The 19,827-nt window shown below is 37.9% G+C and overlaps 1 protein-coding gene across 5 annotated transcripts in view; it reads left to right on the forward strand.

Moving 5' to 3' along the window:
• The window catches only part of kcnab2 (potassium voltage-gated channel subfamily A regulatory beta subunit 2), a 95,037-nt gene that overhangs the window by 35,893 nt on the left and 39,317 nt on the right, over window positions 1-19,827 (forward strand). For 2 of the 5 annotated variants that reach the window (XM_011474830.3, XM_011474831.3), the window contains exons 2-3: window positions 2,010-2,177; window positions 8,819-8,860. In XM_011474830.3, the coding sequence (XP_011473132.1) occupies window positions 2,101-2,177; window positions 8,819-8,860 (119 nt within the window). In that variant the 5' untranslated portion in view covers window positions 2,010-2,100. Of the gene's footprint in view, window positions 1-2,009; window positions 2,178-8,818; window positions 8,861-11,780; window positions 11,921-14,370; window positions 15,261-19,827 lie in introns of those variants that run through there. The other 3 variants (XM_011474829.3, XM_011474832.3, XM_020703143.2) reach the window with 3 other exon arrangements.

Here is a 19,827-nt window from a genome sequence, read left to right on the forward strand (position 1 = left end):
AATTGACCCTGTTTGTTGCTTTGACTAAACACAAGGTAGACTTTGACAGCCTTTAGTATTTTTATGTGTTCAGTCATTTATCCAACCAATATAGATGACTTTCCATGCACCCAAATGCTTTCAGGAACGAGAAATTTAAAAATACATCAGTATATCGGTTTCAAAAACCACCCACCTGGCCAACAATATCCTGTGATTGCTGGTGACAGACGATCCTCAAGGTCTCTGCTGGCAGTATTGTAACTCTACTGTCATGCTTTTTGTCCACCAGGGTCATGCAATCATCATCATCATCATCATCATCATATAATAAGAGGAATGACCTGTGTTCAGTGGAGCCATGATTGAAATGAGTGCTAAATGTGTCAACGGGAGCATGGGACATGCTTTGTGCGGCTGGGAAATTGACGGGAGGTGAATGTCACCTTCAAGTTATCATCGCAATGTCGGTTATGAGCCACGACTTACACGAGTGCAGCGACGGGTGAAATAGAGTAGCGCGAAGTCTCAGCTTATAGCTTTGTCAGTTGCACACAAATGTCAGTCTGTCTTGGTGTATTTTTATTCCCATCGTAAACTAAGCTGAGATGTCAGCGCTGCCGATTGCATCCTTGCCAAAAATATGGGATGGTGATAATAGAAAAAAAGAAGAGTTCTTTGAAATGTGTGTTAATGGACTCCATGTGTGCCTAACCACCCTCCTCATACTCACCATGCTCATTTTTGCTTGCCATGTCTCCAGACATGTTTGAATTGCTCCTCCTCTAGAGTTCCTCTGAACAGTGGATCAGCTGTGGTTTACTGAAGTGAACTCAATCAAGTGGACTGAGCTTTTTACATTTATTAAACTGAATGTTTGTGTTGTCTGTAGTTTATTGTATGACTGTCTTTTAGCATATTCGTTTTTTGATGTTGTTAATTTCAATAGTTTACTTACTGTTTACTTGTTACAGAACTTCACAGAAGTTAAATTGCTTTGACTGCTTATTATGGTGACTTACATCTTCAGTGTGAGGACATGACGCCATCTAGTGGTGCAGAGATGCAAAGCAAAGACAAAAGGAGGCAAAATATTCCCACAAAATCACATTCACAGTATCTTATTTATCAAATAGGTATTGTGGATTTTGTGATGTTCCTCACATAAATGGCCAATTTAATTTTTATTTTTGTCCTTCAGATCTATAAATATAGATATAACGGTAATCTAAAAGTCCTTTCTTTGTGGTGCCTCAAAGAGGCACTGAACTCCCTATTGAATGCATTACTGTAACTTAAAAAGATAAAGGAAATATTAGCTGATATTTTAAAATAAAATTGGCAAATGTCAGTTACTGCTGCAACAAATACGTTCAAATACTAAATTTACTTTGGGTCTTGTATATATGTCTTCCAGGCAAAATTTAGCAATATTTTGCTGCTTATAGCTTCTAAAAATAACATGTTCTGTTCATATCATATGAGAACAGAATGCATTCTTTTGCTTTGAAAAAAAGTTTCACTTCACCTCACCTTTTAATGAAAGAAATGCCTTCATGTGGATATTTCATCATGCAGCAACATGATACGGTTTCCCAGCCTCCTTTGGGCTTTTGCTGTATTCTCATCACAGCATCTCCCTATAAAGCACAATTTAAGTGCAGTCAGGTTCTTTTAGCAGCAGCGTTGTCTTTTCAAAGTGCACCCAGGGAAATTCCCAAATCCTTTTAGCATTTTCCACAAAGCCAATGAGAAGCATTTAGTAGCAGAATAGACATAAAACATTTTGTGCAAAGCTGCTTATTTTTAGATCTCTATTGTAAAGCTGATCCAATGGTATTTTTGTTGTTTGTGGCGTAGTCTTTTTAAACATGCTTTCAAATGATGCAAGCAAAACAAATTCAATTCCGTTTCGATTTTTATGATAGAAGACACTTTCATTCACCTCTTAAGGACACATTTGTAGGATGTCAGCCGTGTGCTTTGAAACCCGGTCGCTCACTCATAAATGTCTTTGCATTTCTTCCCAGAGGCCTTCAGCACTGATTCAGTTCAATCTGTGGTCCCAGTGAAAGAGCACTACCCCCGGCAGGCTGGCCCCACCCCTTCCAACCTGCCTCCATGTATCCTGAATCTACCACTGACTCCCCCGCCCGTCTCTCCCATCGACAGACGGGCTCCCCTGGAATGATTTACAGGTGAGCTGAGACAAACACCTCTGTAGCCGTCATGTATGGGTCTACCGATACCCCTGTTGTTGCACACGTGCCATTTATGGAACTCTGCAAGCTTTTCCTCATCTAAAAGGTGAAATAACTATGGGTCATCACCACCCACTACTGCCCCTAAACTTTATTCATTAATCTGTGTGACAACATGGTCCTTAGAAACTTAAGATTATGCCAGGAACTCAAAAAATAAATAAAAACAGATTAAATAGTTGAGGACTTCTAGTCTGAAAAGATGTTTTGAAATTTCTAAGGATTCTTTTTTTAATAACTCATGAATGGTAAGATTATGGAACAGGGATTATCCTTTCCACAAGTGACCTAATGATCATCGGGTCATGATGACCCGATGATCAAAATACTCTAATTATACATCAGAACTCCCTCACTTCTCCCTAACTACTAAACATATAAATACTGTATATATTGGGGCAAACAGTATTTAGTCAACCCCCAGTTGTGGGTGGCAGTGGCTCAGGAGGTTGAGGGGGTCGTCCAATGATCGAAGGATTCGTGGTTCGATCCCCGCTCCCCCCAGTCAACTGTTTCTGTGTCCTTGAGCAAGACACTTCACCCTTCCTACCTCCAGTGTGGCTCCATTGGTGTGTGAATGCATACGAATGTCCCGTAATGGTCAGAGGGACCGTAGGTGCAAACTGGCAGCCACGCCTCTGACATCACCAAGTATACATTATACATTATATAAGTGCTTTGAGTGTCTGGAAAAGCGTAGATAAATCTAATCCATTATTATTGTGCAAGTTCTATTTAAAAAAAAAGAGAGAATCCTGTAATTTTCATCATAGCTAAACATCAACTATGAGAGACAAAATTAGGAAAAAAATCCACAAAATCACATTTTCTGATTTTTAGATACCGGTAATTTATTCGCAAATCATGGTGGAAAATAAGTATTTGGTCACCTACAAGCAAGCAAGATTTCTGATTCTCACAGACCCGTAACTTCTTCTGTAAGAGGATCCTCTGTCCTCCACTCGTTATACTCGTTATTTGACGCCTGTTTGAACTTGTTATCTATTTAAAAGACAATTGTCCACAACCTCAACAGTCACTCTAAACTCCCCTAAAGCCAAGACCAAAGAGCTGCCTAAGAACACTAAAAACAAAAATGTTGACTTGCACCAGGCTGGGAAAACTGAGTCTGCAATAGTTAAGCAGTTTGGTGTGAAGAAATCAACTTTTGGAGCAATTATTAGGAAATGGAAAACATACAAGACCACTGATGATCTCCCTCAATCTGGGGTTCCCTGCAAGATCTCACCCCATGGGGTCAAAATGATCACAATAACAGTGAGCAGAAATCCCAGAACCACACGGGGGGACCTAATGGATGACCTACAAAGAGCTGTGACCAGAATAATCAAAGACTACCATCAGTAACAGACTAGGCTGCTAGAGACTCAAATCCTGCAGTGCCAGACGTGACCCTCTGCTAAAGCCAGTGCATGTGCAGGCCCGTCTAAAGTTTGCTAGAGAGCATTTGGATGATCCAGATTAAACCAAAAAATAACTTTTTGGTAAGAACTCTACTTGTGTTTGGAGGAGAAGGAATGCTGAGTTGCATCCAAAGAACGCCATAACTAATGTGAAGCACGGGGGTGGAAACATCATGCTTTGGGCTGTTTTTCAGGAATGGGACCAGAATGACTGATCTGTGTAAAGGAAAGAATGAAAGGGGCCGTGTATCATCAGATTTTGAGTGAAAACCTTTCATCAGCAAGGGCATTGATGAAACCTGGGTGGGGTTTTCAGCATGACAATGATCCCAAACACACTGCCCGAGTTATGAAGGAGTGGCTTCGTAAGAAGCATTTCACGGTCCTGGAGCTTCCCTCTACCCCTAAAGTTATCCCTCCAGGGGAAGCAGTATGAAAAAAATAGTGTCTTGAAATTCAAACATTACTAACGCTTAATGACTTCATTCATTCAATAGCCACCGGTCATCTACGTTAACACGTAGCTGTCAGCGCTCGAAAATACATAATACCATTGGTTTTATAAATTTAAAAAGTCGTGCAAAAACTCAATACTTACATTTAAGTGTAAACTTCCGGGCTTCACAACACACCCACGTGAAGAAATGTGACACGGAGGACCACCCTACTGGGGAAGGGATAGCTAGTCCTAAGTCTGTATGGCCCCTCCTCAAAAAACCACTTTCGGACACCACTAAAGCTCAAAATCCCCCAACAACTGGAGCAATAGGGAGTAGTCAGAGGGGTAGGGAAGCAATTCCAATTCAGCCTTGAAGTCACTAAAATAACCCACAAAACTTCCTGGCTCTCTTGCTTCAGGTAAGTTTAGAGTTCATGGCTCCACTTTAGGAGAGAGACTGGTCAAAATGGCTCGTATAGCAGAGGGCAAAATTGAATAACAAGCTACGAGAACAAAATGAAGTATTTCTCTCAGTTTTTACAGAAAACCCTTTAATATTCTCTGTTTTGTTTGGAAAAAAACTGTGAACTAATCTGGCAAAAATTAAACTTCTTTAAAAAGCTGTATATCCTATTACAGCTAGTGTAAATAACACTGGATTTCAGAAAAAGAGCCTCCTAAAGGTCAAATTTAGTGGTGGTAATATGATGATCTTGGGCTGTCTTGCTGCTCAAAGACCTGAAAGACTTGCTGTAATAAATAGAACCGGGAGTTCTGCCGTCTACCAAAAGATCCTGAAGGAGAATATCCTTTATGTGTTTGTGACCTCTAGATGAACTGATCCTTCAGTCCATTTTGACTCTGCATTAAGGAGTACATTCTCCACGGCAGAGATAAAAGTCGAATTTTTGTAAAGTAATTTGATGTTTTTTATTAACAAAATTGTAAGTACAAATAAAAAAAAATGCTAAAAAAAATGCATGTTTGATTATTTTCTGGATACAAGATGATAAAGTATGTAAAGATAGAATGCTCTTACATAACATTTTCATCAATTTTCTTTTCACATATTGCTTTATGTTTACATCATTTCAAATGGATTGAAAAATGCAGATGATATAAACAGCTTTTGCTAGTAAACAAATAAGTGTTTGCATTTTTTTATTCAGTGGGTTATTCCTCACACTGCCTTCATTGTGGCTTTCACAGTGTGATACAGTGCTGAAAGCACACCGGACCCTCGTCTTTTATAGACTGGAGTAACAAAATTATGTCAGTGGATTGGAGAAGATTAGGGCGTGGCGGCTTTATGTGAATTCTCTGAGAGCCTTGTTCCGTAGGGACACTGTAGTAAAGCTGCACATGAGCACTTCTGAATTTTGAAATCTGAGAGCCACTTTTTTTTACACTTAAGTGCAGCTTTGTGCAGTCTAAGACTGAACTGAGAGCAAAAAAATCTTTTTTATTCACATTTCATCGTTTGTTTCATTTATTTTCAGCTTTTTTTAATGCTGCACAACCCTGTTTTTTCCATATCTAAATGGGAACATAGTAAAATAGTAAAGTAGATTTATTTCATCACTTATTTGATAGAGGCAACGCATATTAATGTGCCAGATTATAGCAATTCTGTTGGTCGGCATCTGAAATCTTTCAGCAAATAAAAACCAAAGCATCATTAAATACAGGAACAATAAATCTCAATAAAAGAGGTTTAAAAGGTTATCAGTCTATGGTTTCCAGAACCACTTTGCTATGAGCCACAGTTTGTGGTGAGTTCTAAAAGTTTGTGATGTCAGGTTCTCCCTCATGGATGTTGATGTAAAGCTGCAACGTTGGAAAAATCACTTATACTTAGTTTTTAAATATGAGTCGTTAGTGTCCCCTTCCTCCCTTATCCACTACAGATTGTCTTGTCCAGTGTTTTTTAACCTTTTTCTAAACCAAAGTACATTTTCTTCTTGACAAAAATCAGAAGGCAATCACCAGCAACCGATAAGAAAAAAAAGAGAAACTGTTGTCTGTCTTAGTGACATTCCAGTCCCTTCAGAATCTCACGTGCATTTTTTAATGGTTGTAATAGTTTTATCAGTTTTTCTTTTTTGCTTGGATAACAAATGTAACTAATAAATGTTTTATTTATTATTTGTTGTATTTCAGTTTAGTTTTAGTTAAATGTGCGTTCACCTTAATTCATTTTTTTTCATTTCATTACTTATATTTAAACGTGACTCCAATTTTTTTTAAGGAGTGCTTGACGTCTAAAATTGAATGTCTTTCAAATCAGATATTATTAGAAAGCAGCTGCTTACTTTAAAAAGACAATAGGACCAAATACTGTAATCTCTGTGAATAATTCCTTTATGCTCCAATGCAAACCTTGAAGGAGAACTAAACTGTTTAGCTCTGTTTACATGAAGAATAATTGCAAAATGTTTGATATTTGCATTTTTGGTGCTTCATGACAATTAACAGTAGAATGATTGGCGGGTTCGGTTTTAAGGGGGTCAAACTTTTTCCAAAATGAGAACAAGGTGGGGCAAAACTGCGGTACAGTCATTCTTCTCAAAGTGTCTTGATTAGGAATCAAATGAACACAGAGTTTAAGGTATTTTATTATCTTTCATACTATTCAGGTTGAAACCTGGGCCTGTTTGGATGAACACAGAGCTGAATGTTTTTATACCAGTTGGGTGAAATTGAATAATTTCCCACAGCACACCTGACCATCTATCATAACACACTAGTTTACAGTGACACTGGTTGAAAAACACTGCCTAGCCCATGTCAGTATAGACCAGGGGTAGCCTGGATATGTGGTCAGTCTTTCAACATTTTCTAAATAGGCTAAAAACATAGTAGTAAGAATAAAGAAACTTGAAGACAAGACAAAAGTTGAAAACTATTAGAAAATGTCCGCCTGTAGAGTGAATTCATATGTAAAATTAATCTGGAATCTAGAAGTATTTCTACTGTAAATCTGTGATGTTTAATATCTGAAAACGGACCTAACTGCAGACGTTTTCTATAAGAAGGTAAGCTGACTGTTACAGTCCGAAAGAGTGTGGAAAATGTATGTGGAAATTATTTCAATATTCAACCCAGTTTCCTTTAACGCTAATTTTGTCAATTGTTTGAAGTATTTCAAGCATTTTTCCCCCCTTCTGCGTTAAAATGAAGGGAAATGAAGTTGTACATTGTTCTGTTTTTCTTACAAATCTGTGTTCAAACCATTGACTGTATAGGAGAAGTGGACTGAGCAATTGTGACGTTACTCGTAGAAAATGCCTTTCTTCCGGTTGCAACCAAATGAAGTCAATTCAGTCGCCCTTTTTCTGTGATACATCCGTTGCTTTGTTGGAAGCACACGTCCTCAGTAAGCAGTGATTGGTCTGTGTCAGTCTGAGCCTACATTTCTATGGAAATCACTCTCTCCGATCAGGAATAAGCATGTTAGAAGGCCTTCTACTGAACAGTAATTGGTAAATGGCGTACACTTGTATAGCGCTTTGAAGGCCCCAAGCTCTTTACAGTCACAGTCCTTCACCCATTTACACACACAGACTCAAACACTCTGCGTTAGGTCAGTATTCATACACTCTGCTGCCGAACGCCAACCTACTGTATAACCAGGGTAAGGCGGGGATCAAACCGGAGATCTTCTGATCAGTCGACCGCCCTACCTCTGGGTAACGACCGCCCCATGGCTTAGGAGAATCCGTCAATCAAATGCTTCGAAGGTTCGATGCGAGGCCACCTGCTTTTATTGACTCATCGGATTAGTCGGTGTATAACTTGAATAACTTGAACTACAGCAAAAATGTAATGCAAAAAAAATAAGAGGATCAAGAACATGTTAATAAAAGGTATCAGAGCAAGAATGGCTATTTTTGAGTATTAGCTGTTTATTTCTCAATAGAAGTATGTAGGGTTTCAGCTTTTTGGGACCAGCGGGTACTTCCTGTTTGGAACGCAAAGGGGGAGGGGCCACTCAGTCAGTCCAGTTCTCTTATACCGTCAATGATTGAAACTCTTGCTGCACAAGCTTCAGTTTTGGAGTAAACAAATGTTGATGTGTCTGGATGTAAAGAGATTTTCCTCCTTATTCATAAAGTGTATGTTTGGTGGGAATTATTCTTGAGATAGTTAAAGATATGCTGATGTCAATGCCCGTTGCGCACATTTGTGTTTGTTGGATTGTGTGCTGTCTCTTTAGATTTGTTTCTTTCTTTTTTTTGTGGTTGCAGTTGAAGAAGTCATACCTTGTCTCTACTTTTAAGACACAATTTAACAGAATAACCTATAAATTATTGGTATCATTTATGACACTGTTGTTCAAATTACAGCTGCGATAGAGTTTGAAAGTACCATTTTTTGACGTTTCACTTGGTGAAGAAACATTTCTTTGGGATGCGAGTCATTCTGAATGTGAATTAATTCTGAATGGTTTATTTGGACAAATTTCAGACTTAAATGGCATAAAAAGGTGATCTTGCATCTTAGTCCAGGTGTTATTTTGAACACATTATGAAAATTGTCGAATAATAATAACATAAATAGTACAGATCTTTAGGAAATGTGTCTTCTGATGTTCTTTTTTCGATCACTTCTTGTGAAGTTGTGCTTTGTCTGCTTTTCTTTCACCTCTAACGTATTCTTTCCCATCTTTATTAATTGAAACTGTCTTTTTTCCTCCTTTCCCTTGACATCTTTAGCGCTCGTTATGGGAGCCCCAAACGGCAGCTGCAGTTTTACAGGTACCTGTCTCTCTGTGTGTGGCAGATGCATACGTGCTCAGGAATCATTTCTGTGTTTGTGACCCGTGTTTGTTTGGCGTCTGCATTTTTGGTTTAAGTTGAGCGGGAGCTCTGTTTGTATCCTCGTCCTTTTTGTTTTATTTCACTGCAGTAACCTTGATGTACAGACATGCTGTTCTGTCACTTAAAACCAGGCAACCATTCTGTGCAGCACAGATAACACTTCTCTTCTGCTATTTAGCTGCCAGTGCAGATCCAGTCTAAACCTGATAGGGATGACGGGAGCTTTGGTTACAAGGTTGCTGACAAAAAACCTTTGAATCAACAATAGTTGTTTGTGTTTTTTAGTTACAAGATTTAAGACTTCCAACTTTGCACTTATATATTTAACTCAATAAATTTAAAACAAAATTGATCACATCAAAAACTTTCATTTTTGTTCAGATTTTCTTAATTTTGACTTTTTACAGTTTGTAGCTTTAAGGATCTTTCACTGAAAAAACACACACGCCTGTTTTAGCATTTCTGAAGAGAAATTATTATAAATGATATCGATAAGAACACATTTAGGAAAGGTTGTCATAGTTTATTATCTCAATATTCAACTGATCCAGTATAAAGCACTGACGGGTTTTTCTGGCAATGAACTCAAAATTAAATGAAGACTTTGCTTATTTCTGTTTTTAGTGCAAACCTCTTTGATAACTAAACATCTGTTCTAACTGTATTTTCCTCAAGCAGTCCAGTAGGAGGATAGAATGAATCATGATAAGGTTTACATGGGTAAAGTCACCTTTAATTTGATGCAATCACTCTGTATGGTTTATTGTACTTTGGACACATTTTTGGTACTTTTATTTCAGCTTCATTGTTTCTTTTTTTCATTACAGATAAATTACATATTACAATCATCGACTTGACCGAAAATGACAGATTTTTGGGCTGCACGGCGGCATAGTGGTTAGCACTCTTACTTCACAGTAGGGCAGCTCTGGTTTGAAACCCAGCTGGGACCTTTCTGTGTGGAGTTTGCATGTTCTCCTCATGTTTGTGTGGGTTTTCTCTCCGGGCACTCAGGCTTCCTCCTGTAGTCCAAAAACATTCTTTATTGGTTAAATGATTTAAATTGTCCCTATGTGTGAATGTGTGTCTGTGATGGACTGACAACCCATTCTGGGTGTACCCTGCCTTTGCCCAACAGTAACTGGGATAGGCTCCAGCAGCCCCAGGACCCCAACAGTGATTTAGTGGGTTGGGAGGATGGATGGGTGGTTTAAGGGTGTGACTCTATATTGGTGTGATGTTCTTGTCTTTCTGCTTTGTATCTGATGCTGACATTGACGCTGGACAGCCAGTCGGACATTGATGGTTGTTGGCATTATTAAGACAAACACTGTTGCGTATCGACCCACTTGTTAGTCCAGTGAATTTAACCAACAACCCCTAAGTCAAAGTTTTACATCACTTATCATGAGGTCACTTGTTATAATAATTAATCAAAAGCTGTCCTCTGTGGATTAAAAACATAAAATCTATGTTTTCTTTGTAACACAGACACTCCAGAATATCTGCTAAGGTGGTGTCACCAATGACAATTCTTTTTCATACACGAGACCGTCAACCTCCAATCAAATGATAAACTTTTGTCGGCTTCTTTTTGTTTCCGTCCTATTTTATAATCTATTTGGTCCAAAAGTAAGTTATGCAAGGGATTACTGTAGCTGTTGCTGTTGGTACATCATTTGAGAGAATGTCTTCCAAAACAGTAGGAATGTGGACTTCTGGCTCTCTCATGCTAGTGGAGGTTAGTAATAGTTTCAGTGTTATGCCTGCTAAGTCTCACGGCTGCAAATGTGATAAAGCAGTTTGGAGGCTTTCATATTGCCAGCTAACAGCTTTTCTTTTCTTTTTTCGCTTCAAATCAATTTCTATTCAATTTTTTTTAATTTCAAACACAAATTACATATACACAAGTTTAAAATAGACAGATAAAACAAGACAGTGTGCTTGAAAAGGAGTGGGTTGACGAGACAATTCTTGTATGATCCCACCCCTTTTTACAACACCTGATGATCTGCCTATTTCTCTTTATTCACATTACATTCTGCACAGCACCTATGCAGAAGTGACATTTTTGTTGTTGTACAGTTCCATCAGTGACATCTTGTAGGTCTCACTACAATTACATTCACAGTTGGTGAATGTCATTTTCTTCTTGGTAGTCCTTTTATTTCTTAGTGTGAGCCTTCAGGCCAGACTCATACAAAATTCCTATGCTTAACTTCTGCTGCACACAAGATGTTTTTATAAAGAAGAAAGGTGTGAGAATGTGAAGATCTTTTTTTTTAACCTCTTGGGAATCAGTCCAGTCATGCATTTCATCTGGAATGGATATGGGTTTTAAGTTTTGTGTTTTTAAGCAATTCAAACATTCCTAAAAAGGACATCTCATGTGTTTAGGCGTAAACATGGAAACTCCTGGACCTAATAAAGACTTTACAAAAGTTGTTTTTTTGTCAAATTTGACAATTTTTCCTTTTTTGTTTGTTTCTAGTAAGCTCATTATGATACATTTTGTACTGTGTGCACATGCATATGCATCTATTCTTTTTTTTTGTTTGTTTTTATTTCGTAAATGTGAGTTTGTGCTTTAAATGTACCCAGGATTCATCCACCTCCCCATTGTCTAGCTCTTAGCATTCTTTCCTGTGGAACAACATTAGATGCTTTTAGTGCAAAAGCTTTTGTGAATAATTCAGGCCTGATAATATTTGCTGCGGTTAGCAGAAACACGGCGGGCAGCTAAACGACATAAATGGATTTCTTCCATGTGATCTCATAGAGAGGGAGAGGAGGAGAGGTGTTGGTTGGGATGATAGAGTTTGGTCCAAGCGGTGAGGGGAGGGATGCACTCTCTCATTCACTAATTGGTTTAGACCTTTTTCTAGTAAGACACTCCCAGTTTGGGTGGACCTGCTTTATGACCGTCCACAGTGTCTGTTTATAAGAGCTAACTAGCAACCCACAGCCTTGCTCATGAGCCGACCTCCAAGAAATCAGGTGAGTTTGAGGGCAAAACGTGTGTTTTGAAGCACGCCCAAACTTTTTGATTGCATGTGAATTTTGTATGTGAGAATATATTGTTAGAATTAACTGATGCGACCTGCATGCAGCCTTGCCTGAAGCCTCAGACAGATAAATTCTGCTTTACTGAGATTATTTCTGTTTTACTCCGACATTATGTTGTTGGTCCAAAGGGGGAGGCGTAGAAAAATATTTGTAGTTGATGAAGGAGCCTTTGTCTTGTCGTAATGCTTCTGTATTTTACCTAAGTTCAAATATTTGGGTTTTCCAACCTTAGTGCAAATTTACAATTCACCATTTGTTTGCCACATTTAGAAACTGTTTTATTGGAGGATTTGGTTGGACTTTGAGAATTAGACGCTTTGCTATGAGGCAAAGAAAATGCTGTTCAAGATTTGATTTTATTCTGTGTGGATATTTACACGATCAATACTGTCTGGAGCTGAAGTTGTTTGCCAAGTCAGCAGTACAGTGTAATTTGATGTTCATGATGCATTCTCTTTAGAAAAAAAACACACAAAAATCTAAATATTTTTTCAGTAATTTTGGTATTCATCTCCTGTGAACAACGCAATACCATTATCTTCAGTTAAAGTTTATAATTTTATACATTTATATGTAACGAGAAAAACTAAGAGTGCAGTAGTCTATGCCGCTCATTCTTAATGTGACATTGTACATTACTTTACAATGTTTTAGCATTAATACTTTTAGGATATCATATAGGAACTGGACTCTGAATATGAGATGTACTCATACTACTAAAAAGGGTGAACAAATGAGTACTATGACTTCAGGCTGTAATACTTTAAAAAAAAATTTTGATGGATTGTTTTTTTCTTCCTTAAGCTTGTTGAGCTCTGACAGATCTACACAAAAGGCTGTAAGGGTTCTGCAGTGAAGCTTCACTCACTAATTTTGATAAAGGTGAGAAATGTCTTGTGAAACAGACAGGAACCTGCTCCTTCCAATTTCTAACATTTCTAGTTTGGTGCATTTAGATTGTGTAACTATTTGTTAGGCCAACGTGTTTACTCTGATTTCATCGTAATCACCAAAACTGTAAGCATTAGATGAAGAGCTCCCCTGTGAGAGATTTAAGTAAGACGGGTCCAATATTTACTTTAATTGGCAGCTAAGCTCAATCAGTGGTTCTACAGAACCACTAAACCTTGGCCTTAGGTTAAGAGCCATGATTCAAATTGGGTTTTAACCCTTTCTGACGTCCCAGGCCGCCTGCACTACTGTTTGCACGTCTGTTTTTCAATACTAACCAAATTCTTCCTATTTACAGTATATAGAAACCAAAAAAAGTTAGAGTTCCTGTATCATGCATTACGTCTTTATCAGGGGAAAATTCTTCCATTCAACCAGTAACAGCAAAAACCTTTATAATTCAAACTGTGTGTGTCTTGTAGATTTAATCAGGTGTTCACAGCATATTCATGTCGAAGCACAAGCAATCATCACTCCCTGCAATCAGAAATGACATCAGTTCCCTGGCAATGGGAGTGTTAGTCTGTTTTTTCTTTCTGGCTTTTATTTTATTTCTTTTACTTTTTATGGATGAACTTGGCTTTCTGTATATATTTTATACAGAAAGCCAAGTTCATCCATGAACGTGTGTTTTATTTGGCCCCATTTTAGTTTTGTTAGACTATATAAATGGGAGAGTTTCACAAAGAATTATACGGAGACATTGAACTTCACTTCTACAAGGTTTAAAGTGTTTTTCTTTTACATTTCATATAAATACAGCTAAAAGATTTTCATATTTGGAAAGGAACATGTAAAAAATCATTTTTTAGGTGTTTATTTTGTTGGAATGGACTTATTTTCAGGTAATTTTAGATTGTACTGAGATAAATTAAGTTAAAATGGATCAACAAACAGCACTATGGTGTGTCAATATGTGAAAATATTCTCAGGCTGACTTGTTCCTCTTCAGGATGTCGTAAAACCTTGTGAATCTATGTTAAAGACCCTTCTCTGATGACATTTTTGTTCCTGGCATTTTTTTGGTTTAATTCAAATTGTGAATCAGGAACAGACGAAATATGTTATTTGAAAAATGCTCTGGGGAGGCCACAAGCTCCCTGCTCTGCTTCATTCTGATTCATCCACAAGTAGACAACTAGATCCATGTTCGTCTTTGTTTTCCTCGTGCGAGCTGGCATCGGGCTCAAATCTATACGGCTGGAAAGCTGCGATATCGGTCCCCATTTTTGTTGCACCACTGATGTTAGCTTGGATGTGTGAAGTACTGTAAGCTTACTCTACGCCAAGAGTCCCGCCCACAGCTCAGAGATGAATTTCGAATGAACTCCTGACACTCTGCAGAAACTATGTCCTAAAAAACAACCACAGGATTTTGATTTTGGCTAAAAATGACATCATAATTAAAAGACCGCTGGAAACACTTAAAATAAATCAAAAGACGATAGGACTGAGTCTTTTAAAGTGCTTTAGTCACCTTTTGACTTTGGTGTTGCAGCTTCTGTATGTAATATCTGAGGTTGGAAAATTGTTCTGCTGATTTTTCTCTTTTTTATACTTTATTTAAGGGAGAATTGACAGTAACTAAAGGAATGTGGCCCCTCCTCTCACACGATGCACGTTTGAATGCTTCCTATTTGCAGATGGCATTTGTCCTTTTCTGTCCTGCTCCTTATTTCCAGCAAGTCACCTGGATGCTCCCTATCAGTGTTACCCTGGCAATGTGTACCTGTAATGTGAGGGGAGTGTCAGTATATTATGCAGACTCTGATTACAGGATGCATGGCCGTGTGCTGCTGCAAGCAAGAGAGCATTTCTTTCTTTCTTTTTTTTTTTGGATCAGGTGCTATTTAGAGGTGTCCGTACCCTGGCAACTCTTTGCTTCAACTGTCTCACTACTTTGTTTTCCACTGCACGGGTCTGAGCTAGCGCTACGGAGTTGGGGAAGTATGTTTGCGGGAGGGTATTCCAGCGGGCCCCGGATGCCTTCTGACAAGCGCAGATCCAGTTATTGTCCTCCTGAAAATCTGCAGATCCCCAAACCGCCAGGGCCAGGAAGCGGTGTTCGGAAGAGCAGCAGCAGCGGCAGCGGCAAGATGCTGTCTATGTCATACAGTGAGAGCATCCGAAGCGGCATCAACCGCTACCACTCGGACCAGGGGCTAAATCAGCCCCCAACCCGGCTCACTGACCAAGCTGAGCTGCAGAGACTGCGGGAGCAGAGGATTGCTGCTCAGATTAAGAACATGGAAGACTTCCTGAAGATGAATGGCTTAGCCCTGGAGGAGTGTGTGTCTTTTCAGACAGGCATGAAGTACAGGTAAGAGAGAGGAAGAGCTTTAGGGGGCAACTCAGTATCTGGACCCGGACTTGGGTGAGTGCAGAGAGGCAGCAGGTGAAATTGTATTTGTAATTCAAGAGCCAAGGGTTTAGCCGTCTTCTAAACAGCTCTGTTGTAGCTATATTCTGATTTTTCTTTCTTTTGAACTTGTTGCTTTTTTTTTCTAGAAAGTGATACTTTTTTTATTTTTTTTTTGGCAGGCATTTTGTAAAGTAGTGTTCTGCTCCTTCCATGGTAAAAAACCCACATGCTTTGTTCAGTGCTCTGGTCAGACTGGACTAATGCACAGGTGCTGGAGCCCAGGTTTTATTTTAATCATCTAGGTCGGTGGCATATTTGCCCAGCTACATAGGAAGGACATACTGCTCCATAAGGAGTTATCTGGCCCCTTAAATTTGCAGTAACTGTGTTTTTACCTCTCCCCTTGATCATTTACAACAGTATTTTCCTTAGTAAACTCTGTTTAAGTTCTGACGTGTAAAAAAAAATTTCCTTTATTGCTTTTAATTTAGATAAATGCCATTTTGACTGTTTGCCACTTTCCTGATCATAACTTCAGAGGAAAAATCTGTTTTTTTCTAATAACTTACAGCTTTAAATGTAAAATATAAAGTTGTGCAAATTCTTAATCTTTCTTAATAAGAAAGTAAAAATAATAAATAAAAAAGTATGCAACAAAACTTTTAAAGAGGCTGAAGTTTGTAAATCTTGTGATTGTAGATTGTTATTATAAACATTAGTGTGACATTAGCGCTTGTTTCTCCATTTCTAATGAGCGTGACACACAATACTGAGGAAAACCCAAATTAGAAACCTGCTGCTTCGGCTCTTTGTTGTCCTGAACTGTTGAACTGGCATGGCATGCTTGCTGTCTGTTGTCTTGGCTCGTGTGGCTGGCTGGGCTGATGTTGGTATTGTCAAGACGTTGGATTATTTTCATCAAACACAGGCACAACTGCTGTTGTTTTCACCCGGCCGGTGATATGATAGGAGGCAAAGCTGGCTCCCTTCACCAGCATTGTTGTCATCTGCAGGCACAGTTTCATGTCACCACCTGTACTTACCTTTATAAAGCAGACTCACTGGTCCTTTGCAGGGTTTGTTATGGCTGTGTGAGCCCTTAAAAATAAATGAAAGAATAATGTTGTAGTCACTACTTTTTGTCAGAACTACTTTCGGGATTCTCCATTTATCGTACGTTTCTGTGGTTCTACTGAATGGTATCAATGTTGAATTCAATGGTTAAATATCTGATTTAAAAGTGATTGGTCAAATTCCAGAAGTGACTACTCGCTGTTGTAAACAATTGTAAATGTAATGTTAAAGGACAAAAAAGTTATAACAAGAACCTTTTCAGGGACAAAGATTTTTAAATAATGGATATTGTATTGACTGAATAGCCACAAAGGTATCCAAAATCAAAATGGAAATTTTAAAGTATGAGTTAAAAAATGTATTAAATATAAAATTGGAAACGTTATATAAGGCTTGAAACAAAGAACAACTATTTTCTATTTGTTTATGCCCTGATTCAAAAAGCCAGGCAGCAGTAAGGAGCCAGCTTGATGTCAGAGTGGAGACAGGAAGCTTTGTGTCTCCTGGACTATATAGAGAAGGACTGAGTGGTTATGGCTTTTATAGGGACTTAACACTAATGGAAGAGGTAAAAACATCCATTAAGTCTGTGTCTTTAAGCTACAGCTTCCCTTCTTCCTTTTTTTTTTTTTAAATCCTTTAAAAATTTAAATTTTCCTAAACATACCTCAACATAAGTTTATTTGGAATTTTTGAATGAGTGGCAATCATTGTTTCAGTGGAGTGTCATTATACTTTTAGTCACTAGAGGGCAGAGACGGATCATTTCTTTATTGTTACAAAGCATAAAATATTTTTTTTTTTAGTTATGCTGTTGTCTTGTATATTGTTAAGATTGTTCTTCATTAAAACGTTCCTCAGTAAAGTATTGAAGGAAGCTAAAAGCAGCTTTTTGACTTAAAGACGTATTTTGATTTTTTTTGTTATTACTTGCTGTGGTTTTAATATTGCTTTCCACTACATTGAATTGTTCACAAAAAAAACCAGCTGATAAATAAATTATTTTGTCATTGGCAGTCCTCCCAAAGCTATACGTTTAAGTGCCTTAACCCCAATCCTAAGCATCATTCCAAGCATTACACCTTTATTTTGTCAACAAATTTGTGTTAGTTTGAGTTTTCTCTGGATTTGAAGCCAAGAATAATCAGTTTTATGCTTTACTAGTGGCTTATTGACTCTTGTGCTTTGGAATTTTAGCTATTAACATAAACAAAGAGTGGAATAGGACATTGCTTAAAGTATGTGTTCAATTAAAAGGTTTTCCAAAATTCAAATACATTGTGAAACACTGTTAACACACACACACACACACAGCTGACATATGTTCTTAACCCTTGTGCTATCTTAGATGACCCCACCCTTACTTTGACGTGTTCTCCCTACCATGACAAAGGTGGATAAAGGTGGAAAGATTTCATGTAATCCATGGAAACCAGTGAAGATCACAAATCATTTAAAAAAAAAAAGGTTCAGAGCACTGTCTAGTGGGTCTAGATGACCCAACTCCTAATGTTAAAGTGCCTAGGATAGCATAAGGGTTACAGGAAAAGGAAAAACTTTAAATGACTTTAAAAGAAGTTTGATGATACATTTTGTAACAAACATTTACTTATTCTTTCTTGTAAAAAAAAAAAAAGGCATAAATATTCTTTTTAAACAGATAGAAGTCATGATGTTATCTTATGGTTTCAGAATGAATGGTGCTCTTCATCTCATCTCCACTTGGCGGCACAGATGCTCCAGTTTAGCGGCTGAAGTTAAGCAGAGGTTTTAATGCAAATATCTGCACTGGCACTTGACATAATGCAGTCAGTAAATGCAAGCAGCCTCGTCCACCTCTTTGCAAGTCCTGCAACCTTGAAGTTTTATGTCCAGCAAATGCTCAACTCTTTCTTACATTGGAGGGGAAAAAATTCAAATTAAAAACATGGTATATTGCAGAGTTATAATATTTATTCACAGTTTGTGTTATTTTTTTTGTAAATGCTCATACTTTTCCTTTCTGCCACCTAATATTAAACGTCCAAAAAATGCATTTTGATGATCAAATCTTCTCAGATTTGCTCAGCTTTCAGTATTGTCTCATTCTGCAGCCCTGCAGCGTGTTCTTTTTTATTAGATCTACTGTGACGTTTTGCATCAGGCAATCCCCTACTTAAGCACTAAATTTAGAAACCAAGTCGTATCCACAGCTGCAGCTAGATACAGTTGACTGGGCTGCGCAATTAACCTGTTCACTCAATATTGTTTACCTCAGGCAAAATGCCCGACAAACAAACAACTGTGAGCAGCACACAACTGTCCTGGCTTTACCTCAAAAGCAGGAATTGATGCTCACTAACATGGAGTGATATATCTTTGGTTTCCAGAGGTGGCATCTCCAGTTCCTTTTAGAGCTAACTGTGGCTAGTTTAGTCTGACAGCTTGTCAAAATGTTCTAGTCAGAAACCAAGCGTAGGCACAAGAAGTGGAAATGCCAAGAATTACACAATGCCATTTTGTTATGATTTTTGTAGGTTATTGTATTTAAAGTCCTGTATGCCAGAAACATAACTAAAAAACAATGTGTGGTTTAGCCACAAAGTTTTTGTATCTTTATATTTGAGTTCACTTTACTGTAGAAAATAAAGGAATCTCAAATGAGTCATTTCATATGGAACAGTTCTTGATTTGATGTTTGATGTTTAATACTATTATTCCTCAAGTGCATGTGGTTTGTTTGTATTTTTTTTTTTTAAATATCTTAGTATATCTTAGTCACTTTTAGAGCCTCCCCAGACCTTCACCTAAGGCTGCTTCTTGATGGTGTTCAACATCTCAAGTTTACATCTTCAACATTTGAATTTTCCAACCCAGCTTTTTCAATGAACTCCTGACCATAACTGTCTTACTGCTTGCTCCTCATTCATTGTTGCGACATAAGCTCTTGGTTACAGATTACGCACGTGTTTCATGCTGAATAATATCCACAAACGATTTTTTTTGGACACTTTTATGGGTTGGTTGGTTGGCTGCTGATTAATTCAGAGGGAAACTTGTTTCACATCTGACTGACTTCCAAGAAATGCAGTAAAACTGCTTTTGTAATTCAACAAAGGCAAATTTAAACTCCATTTAGTAATCAACATTTTAGTCCGGCCTCCTTGTGTTGTTGTGTAAAAGCTGTTTCTTTCTTAGCATGTCTGTTAACACGATCCCTTCTGTAATTTGCCAACACGTCTCATGGTGAATCACTTGGATGCATGTTGCAGCATTTTTCTGTTTTTTTCACTTTTGTTTGTGTGTCTGGCTCATTTTTATCATTAGCTGCGTTTTTATTTGGCTAAATTCTGCTCTATGTCTAAAAAGTGTTACTAATGTGTGTACATTTTATATATGCAAAGTAATTACACCTAAAACATTTATTAAATGGACCATAAACCTCCTACGTCACACAAAGCCTGAACTGGTT

This window comes from Oryzias latipes, chromosome 5 (assembly GCF_002234675.1).
Source record: "Oryzias latipes chromosome 5, ASM223467v1".
NCBI classification, from domain to species: Eukaryota; Metazoa; Chordata; class Actinopteri; order Beloniformes; family Adrianichthyidae; genus Oryzias; species Oryzias latipes.